The following is an 8,622-nucleotide window of genomic DNA, read 5'->3' as shown; positions in this document are numbered from 1 at the left end:
ATAGTCTGGTTACCTCTGTCAGAAGTCCAGCAGAGAAGATTAGTCATGTTGAACAGCTGAGATTGCTGTTGTACAAGGCAAGCATTTGCATTCCTCTGTTTTCACAAAAGAAAGTGGCTGGGTGGAATAAAGGGCAGTTGTAGTTCACATTTCAGAGGGCTTCTGTCATGAAAAGTTTGTGAGTTTGAATTTTTACACTAAACTTGTGCCCAGTAGTGGTAACCAAACCAAATTGTAGTACTGACCTTGTGGCATCAAACAAAGCTTTCAGAACAATCTTCCTGGCTAATCTCTTAGCAAGAAGCTTCTATTGTCAGAATCCTTTTCGGGGTTTTTTTTAACTTTGAAGCTAAGAACACATCTCAACAGTGTACTCTAGGAATTTTATTTAGAGGCCCAGGTACATATATCATTCCACACAGTATCTGAGGACTACAGTTGTGCTTTCTCAGCAGAGAGATCCATCCTTGGCAGAGGACTGCTCATCATCTACCACCAATCCACACATACACTTACTGCAGTGTGACCATACAAGGTAGCCAATTTCAAAGTTACTAACTTTATTGCTACCTGATTGCAATTTTATAATTGACAGGAAGGAGAAAGTCATTGCAGAGGCCAAACTGCTTTGAAACAAGCCTCCAGAGATACACCTCTTTTCCTCACTGCAACAGTACTAAAACTTCACAAGAAAATACTACTTCATTTGGGTCCTTAGTTAAGCCTTTAGAAAATAATCAAAACCTTCTAAAATCACTTTGCTTGGATCATGGCTGCATTTAGGTGAAGAGGTGACTCAGTTGTATCATGAACTTCCTTTGTTCACAACTTCTGTAGTCCTTCACCATTGTCAGGTAAATGGTTCTTCATATCTTCATGGTTTTGAACTAATGGGGAAAGAAAAAGAAAGAAAAGGAACAGAAATCTCTTTTAGGAGGCAGAAGTTCTTCATGTAGAAAGTTCTATCTAGAAAACAACAAGAAATTTTGTAAGGACTGTTAAATACTATGTAGTATGGTAAGGTTACGGATACCTCACCCCCCATAAATGAGTAGATTTAGTGGTGCTAAACAGAAAATAGGTGACACTATAAACATGAGGGAAAGTTCAAGAAACAAACAGAAGTTAGCTACGTATAGCTTGCTACAGAATACCATGCAAAATATGATCTTAACATTTTAAGCATGTGATACTTATGTTAAAGCTGGGTTTTTTTCTTTTTTACCATCTTCAATCCCAGCAAGTGCTGCTTGCTTGTCAGTTTCTGATTCAGCTTCATTCACATCTAAATTGTAATCAACATCCTTGTCCTGGTTCACTTCTTCACGTTCCTGTTTGTCTGGAAGATTAAAATTAAGTCATTTTATGCTATACCATCTGCACACAAGAAGAGTGACTGTAAACATCTTCCACAGAATTACATTGCTGCTGAATGAATTGCTGTTCTGAGTAGGTTTTATATTATTTTTTCTTTGAACTGTTAATTTTCAGAGCAACTTTGGCTGTAAATCCTGTCAAAAGAAGTAGATAAAACACAATCTTTTGGGATTTGCAAAGCATAGCAAAATCAGCTAGCCCTCTGATGAACATAAAGAAAGAATATTTTAAATAGTTTTATATAAAGAAAAATTACACAATTTCAGAGTGTATTAAATGACAGCCTAAGGAAGGGCAAAACCTGAAGTAATTGCTGAAAACCCCTTCTTGTTTTAGCTTGTCCAGCAAGCGGAATGCTGTAACTAGAGCGTAAAATGTTATATGATGTGGCAAATTGTCACAAAAGTACTTTTTTCTCCCAGAAGATTTTCTTCACCCAGTCATTAACTCCTCTCAAGCAACATTTACTGAGTATCAGATTTCTTTAGATAGAAGACTCAGATATAAATGGAAACATTTCTGATTGCCAAACTACTCTCCTTCTTTTTCAAATAATCAACCAGAAAAAAGGTAACAGCAGAGAGGTATAAGCAAACCTCACTTAAACTAGATCACAGCCTCTCTTCTATACATTCTTAAGACAAACTTTTGAGTTAGTAAGTGGCTAAGAAAGAGGCCTGAAAATTTTAAGCTTTATGTAATTCATGTTCAGACCACCACATCTATTAGATTTTTATAGTTATGGACCTAAAGGTCTAAAAATTTCAGAAGCAGCTCTTCTTGAAAGAGGATGCCCATAGACTACTGAAGAAGTCTTTGTACCTTAAGCTCCTTTGGCTACAAGGAACCTGTGCAGTAAGGTTGAACAATAAAGCCTGAAGAACATCCTCCTAGCCTTTTTTTAGCTCACAGAAATGCAGACCCTTGAAACTGAGTTCTCATGGGCTGCATGGCAGAGATTTTTCCTTGCACTAATTGTTGGATGATTTTATAAAAATCTAATCTTTCTGCTATTTACTTCCATGAAAATGAAAACAGTTTAGGTCACTTATCATTACATCTCTTTGGGGTGCATAGCATGCTCTGGCCAGCATCTTTATGGATCAGTTGGAAAAATACTGCTTTAGCAATGCAGATGAGATTATTTATCTCTGCCAAGTTAGTTAGCAACAATATTAACACTGAAACTTAAAATTCTAAGGCTGTGTTTACTAGAAAAGCATAAACAGCATTTTTTGTGGGCATCAATTACTGCTCTGACTGCCATAAGGCTGCCTTTTGATTACACTGGGCTACTGAGACCAAATCCCTCAAGAAAGAGGAATGTCTAGACATTGGTCAGGTTTAGCCACAGCATCAATACTCTGCTGCTTGGTGCTGTTGAGATGTGTAGCTCAGGGTCACTTGACAGATGCCAGAAACTGGCACCTTTACAATCCATGTTTTTGAAGACTCACAACAGTCAATGTCAGATACCTGAAGTCTGAGTTACCAGTTTTACTCATGGTAGCTTATTTTGAAATAGGAATAGCTAGTATTCACACAATGACATTGTAAATTGACTAACTGCAAAACATCCGTGTGTAAGTGCTCTACTCATCAGTGCTTTGGATGATTAACATCTTATTCTTTTCAGATGCATCATATTCTTTTAAAGCCCCAATACCAAAAAGTTTTGGAGTGAATTTCCCCTAAACACTTTGTAGAGCCACTGTAAAGACAGTAGGGCTGTTATGGTGATGCAGAGGAACTCAGCCTGGCAGCTTTGTTTTGCACAATCAGAAGCCTCCATCTTTAACTCATGGATTGTAGGTGACTGCTTGGGACTGACACCTTTCACACCACACTGACCTTTATGAAAACTTGTACTAAGTCTGGCCAGCTTCCACCGCTGTTGTAGAAATTACGTCCTACTCCACACTTTTAATTTATTTTTCATTTTGTTACTGTTTTTAACAATACATGATATGCTACAAACCAGCCTTTCCAGGGAGCAAGTCATCCTGCTTATCATCGTAACTTAGGAACTGTTCCCTCTCAAATTCCTCACTGGCAGCCTGCTCTGCGGCTGGCTCTGACATATCTTGCCCAGCTACATGTTTCTCATCCTCAGGTGGATTTGGCTCCTTCTCTGACACAGGCAGCATCTCCTTGTGACCTGCAGCAGCCTTCAGCGACTCTTGAGGTTTTTCCAACTGACTAGAAAGCTGCTCCTCTTCTGCCTTAGGCTCCTGTTTTCCCATGTCAGTTAGGCTGTCTGTTCTTTCTGAAAACAACAAAAATGATTCTGAGTTTAAAAAATAATGCCTTCCCGAGTGGCACACGTTAAAAACCTTTAATAAAGAATGCTTTGTATTTCACACTAAATTATTGGTTTTCCTCTGAAAGAGTATCTTCTAATCACATCAGTACCAGGGATAAGAGAAAGACAACTTATTGTTCCTAGTTCCTAACTGGGAACAGCTAAATAAGGGAATTTTATTTACTTTCAACAGATTCATGCTTCTATATCCTTAAAATTTTGGTATGTGTGGTTAATAAATTGGGCAAGTGAAACAGAGCGGTTTAAACAGAAATTGTGGTATATAAGCATTAGGTTTCTGTTATTATTATTTCTGTTGTTATTATTACCAACAATAAAATTGATTTGGTGTTCAAAAGTAGCTCAGGACAATGCATCACAGGCAGATTTGCAAGTATCCAAGCCTGTTCTTGTTAAGTGCAGGAGTGCTATAATTTTTAGTTGACATTAACATATATCTTTTCTCATGTATCTGCATTTTTAATTTAAAAAACCAATTAGATTTCTCAACTAAGCTATATGTAGACACTGTCTTCAGCTGCTAGCTCTCTAAAATGAGAGTTGCATGCTCACAAGATTGTAATTTAAGATAGCAGGTAAAAGTAATTAAATTTAAGAATTTAATTTCTATCACACACACTACAATGCAAAACAGACACACAGGGATACATCCATTCAAAGTAATAGTTTCTGAAGTTTAGTGCCAAAAGGAACCATTAGACTAACTAACCTAAACCCATGTGTATCATTTCTCTCACTTGCATTTTGCTCAATGACAACGCATGGGAAGTATGGATGTATGTTTGTTGTAAGCCTTTCAACTACTCCACAGGGAGGAGAGGGGTACTAGGTTGAATATGTCAAACTTATTAAGAAAGCAAATTTTAAGTATGTTTTAAAATTTTTCCTTCCAAAAGTTGGGTATTTTCTCCATATTAAATGAGGAAGATGACTCCAGAATTGTAAATATTTCTATTTATGTGCAACATGCCATACAACAACAAAACCGAACCAACAAATCCAAGCAAGTTTTCCTTTAGCTGTAAACCTGATTGATGTTCAGACTGTTGGTGTCACTTTTTTCACCCTTATCTGGTGTACAAAAACATTCCTAAATGTTCAGCTGAAAAAGAACTGTTCTCAATAACAGTTCTTAGTGAGACAAGGATTTCCATCTCACCTTTAACCTGCATCAGGTCTGTCTTTCTTACTGTAGGTACTGCTTTAGGAATATCTTCACCGGTTTTCTGCTGTTCCAAGTCAGCCTGCTTGAACCCTGCTTGCTTCAAGGCTGGCAGTTGAGTACCAACCTGTAAAGTGAATGCAGCAGATTAAGCACTGGTCTATATAACTGCACCTGGATTTTAAAGGGAAGTAGAATTTAGGTAAGAATTTTGCATGGGAAAAAAATCCCAACACACTTGGAAATATTTGGACTGAAATTTTTATTGGTAATAGATGTACTGTACAACTCTGAATATGCAGTAGTGTTTCTATGTAACAGCATAGCACATCAGGAGAATTTTAACATACCTAATTTAACTGCAGCTAATGGTGAGATTACTGCCCTTGATTATTCTCAGAGTGTTACAGAACAGTAACACCACACATTTATCCACTGTTGTTCTGCTACTGTGTCAGGGTCAGCAGAGCAAATAAACAGATGCCATTTACTATTAAATAGTCTACAGGGCAAGAAAACTGAATTTGGTCATCATTAGGCTTCAGCTGAGTAAGGCTTGTATAGAACTGGTCTGTAACTCTATTAAATGCAGGATTAAGAAAAGTGTAAATTAACCAACTAGAAAATAATACCTGTTTAACATGATGGAGCTTGCCTAAGAATGTACTAAATTGTGGTCCTAGACTGCTGTAAACATCTGACCCACTTAGATATCAAGCCTAAGATGTACACCATCTTGAAGATCTTCCCACTGGGAAATTAAAATTTTATGTATGATTTTTACTTATACTGGCACTGGCTCCCTCACATGGCCCTGTATGACAGAGTTGGCATGTTTGCCTACCTGAGGCCCCCTTCCATCTCCTCCCCATCTCTGGATCTAGTGGCTGGCAGTCCTGCATTTGATGCTGTCCCTGTCCCTCATCTATAGCATATGGGGAACAGGGAGCTCAGGAATGCCATGTCACCACTTCTCCATAAATTACTCCTAGACTACATTAATTAAGCATTTAGGGGTGTAGGTTTGTACTATACCTCTTGAGAGACACAGGACTTAACTTATGATTCACCATTAATTCCAGGTGAAAATGAAAGATGGTCAGTGAACTGAGGGATGTACCCAGGGGCTTTCACACAGGTGAAATTAAGAACACCCATACTCTAGGACAGGAATCTGAAGCTGCCTGTAGAGAATGGTGATTCTCCAGCTACAGCAGCTACAGCATGTTTCTGGAGTTGAATGGAGGTAGAAGACGTTTGAAAAGATGGTGTGGCCACCCTTCCCCTAACGTAGCCCTATGGGTTCATATGGTACCCCTTGTAGCACTCAGGCTCTTCTCTTCATGGTCTTTGCTAAAGCAGTCAAGACCCTGCTTGCCCTGATATATGGTGTTATTATTTCCCCACTGTCATCTCAGAAACACTAAATAAGGGTGTAAAGCCAGGGCCAGTGGGGAAGGAGCAGAGCTGAGATGTTTGTGGATGACTTTATGAGAACAAGCAAGAGAAAGACTTGAGAGGAAAAAGACAGAATAAGAAAACAAAAATATAAGCTCAGATATGGGGTTACCTGCCTGGCAGCCCTGCATCAGGGACTTCAATGGGACAAAGAAGCTACACTTCTTAACTCCAAATAAATGTCTGCTTCCATGGTCATTGGAAACCAGAATGCTCTCCTAGTCATCATCAACTGACTGCATTACCATCACTGCTCTCCAGAACCACCCCAAAGGAGGTAGTTATATCAAGGTGGGGATCAGCTTCTTCCAGGTAACAAGAGACGGGACAATGGGAACTGGCCCCAGGTTGCACCAGAAGAGGTTTAGATTGGATATTAGGAAAATTTTCTTTGCTAAAAGTGTGGTCAGGCTTTGGAATAGTTTGTCAAAGCAGAGGAATTGCCATTCCTGGAAGTTTTCCAAAGCTGTGCCACAAAAATTTGGCACTTGGAGACATAGCTGAGTGGTGAACACAGCATTGCTTGGTTAATGGTAGGACTTAGAAGAGTATCTTACAGGTCTGTTCTGACCTTAATCATGTTATGATTCTATAATTGGCAGAGGACTATGTCAATTCAATTCACACAAACATTGAACGTTGAACATGAAATATACATGGAGCCCATTTTGCTCTATACCTTATACCAGTTTGGTGAAAAAAACCCAGAGTGTTACAAATCCATTTGTTCTGTGGGGGTTTTTTTGTTGCACTTTTGGTTTTGTTTCATTTAAAAAAAGCCAAATATGCAGAGAAAGAACAAGCATATATGCACATTCAGAGATACAAACCTTTGTGTCAGGTACCATACAAATGAATGGGCAGTCTTATGGTATAGGAAGTCTCACAGTTGACAGAATTGTTTTCTGTTACCAATTGTCATTGGTACTGTCAAGAGTGTAGCTTCCCATTTATCTAAGGAGGGCAGTAAAACAAGGGCAACAAAACACTATGTTGTCAAATGTTCATTCAGTCACTTGGAAAAATGACCACAGAAAGAAGTAGCTAAGTCACCAAGAAGCCAGAGTAGCAGCATGACTACTTGGCTGTTTTGAAAAGCATTTGATTTCCATCAAAGCCAGGCAGAACAAGATCTTTTTGTGTCAACACCATGAAGCCCAGTATCAGCAACTAATCTAGCATTAACTCTTACTGATGCTTGATAAGCAAATGGTACTGCAGAATATTTGGTTTTTGCAATAAAGATATTCAGAAGAACTCCATCTTCCTTGAATCAGTAAAACAAAAATGCTGTATTTAAACATGGTTCTGTTCTATAAATAATTCATCTCCTTAAGATCACTCTCTGTAGTGGAAGTCATCAGAAAATGAGCAAAAGACCATTTATCACTTTTTGTTGGGCATGAATTATTCTGCAAAAATACTGAGCCTGGACTTAATAGCAAGAAGTTACCTCTTAATTACACATGCAAAATCCCTTTACTTACCTTATATTTCTAGCTAAGTAATTCTTAATGTCAAATAGATTCAAAGGGTATATGCTGATTTTTTAAGTAGTTGGATAAAAAGATAGTAATTGAATGTGTTGTATTTTCTTCAGCCAATAAGTATACATAATTCTTCAAATTACAGAGCTCTAAGTAAAGCTGTTTAGTTATTAACCAACACTCCATTTTTTTTCTGTTTTAAGACTGACTTTCTATTATAAGCACATACATCTTAAAAATGGGAATTACTCCAGCTTAAAACACTGGACAAAAACATACATAGATTTGTCATGGTCATCTTGCACAAACTATAAGTATGCTTTTATAAAAGCAAAAGGTTGAAATTCTTGGGTAAGCAAAAAACTGATAAAGTTACAGCTTGGCCAAAGAAACACTGCCACAGATACTAGGGAACACAAACAGACAGAAATTATTTAGCCACTAGCTGTATTATCCATTAGCTCATTTGAGACCATTCCATTTTATATATAAAAAGGATAAGGGATAACCTGCCCTGCCTCACAGATATCTGCTTTGAGTAAAAATTGCCTCCAACTATTCACTTTTGTGCAGGAGACTGAAATTGTCCTGCAGAGGGGCTTCAGTAAAATTCCGTAAGTTCCTTCTCAGATAATTTATCCTCCAAACTGGAAATGGTAAAAAAACCCCAAAAATGCAACAAACAAACACATATACAGAAACAAACAAAGCAAAGGAATCTAGTGCACGTTATTGTAATTAAAATCTATTGCAAAGCCACACTAAAAATTAAGTTGACCACCTCTATTAGGGTCTTCCCTACGTCAAATTTCTTA

General features: G+C 37.9%; 1 protein-coding gene across 1 annotated transcript in view; it reads right to left on the bottom strand.

Annotated features, from left to right (window-relative positions):
* Positions 1-364: 364 nt before the first annotated feature.
* Positions 365-8,622, bottom strand: part of GOLM1 (golgi membrane protein 1) — a 34,559-nt gene continuing 26,301 nt past the window's right edge. The window contains exons 7-10 of the mRNA XM_071424834.1: positions 4,860-4,989; positions 3,356-3,643; positions 1,226-1,339; positions 365-887 (exon numbers count right to left, since the gene is read on the bottom strand). Of these exons, the coding sequence (XP_071280935.1) occupies positions 823-887; positions 1,226-1,339; positions 3,356-3,643; positions 4,860-4,989 (597 nt within the window). The 3' untranslated portion in view covers positions 365-822. The remainder of the gene's footprint in view (positions 888-1,225; positions 1,340-3,355; positions 3,644-4,859; positions 4,990-8,622) is intronic.

This window comes from Agelaius tricolor, unplaced genomic scaffold (assembly GCF_023055355.1).
Source record: "Agelaius tricolor isolate 1412-34295 unplaced genomic scaffold, bAgeTri1.0.p SCAF_4, whole genome shotgun sequence".
Lineage (NCBI taxonomy): Eukaryota > Metazoa > Chordata > Aves > Passeriformes > Icteridae > Agelaius > Agelaius tricolor.
Note: the sequence above shows the minus strand (reverse complement) of the source record. Positions and strands in the feature narration are given on the sequence as shown.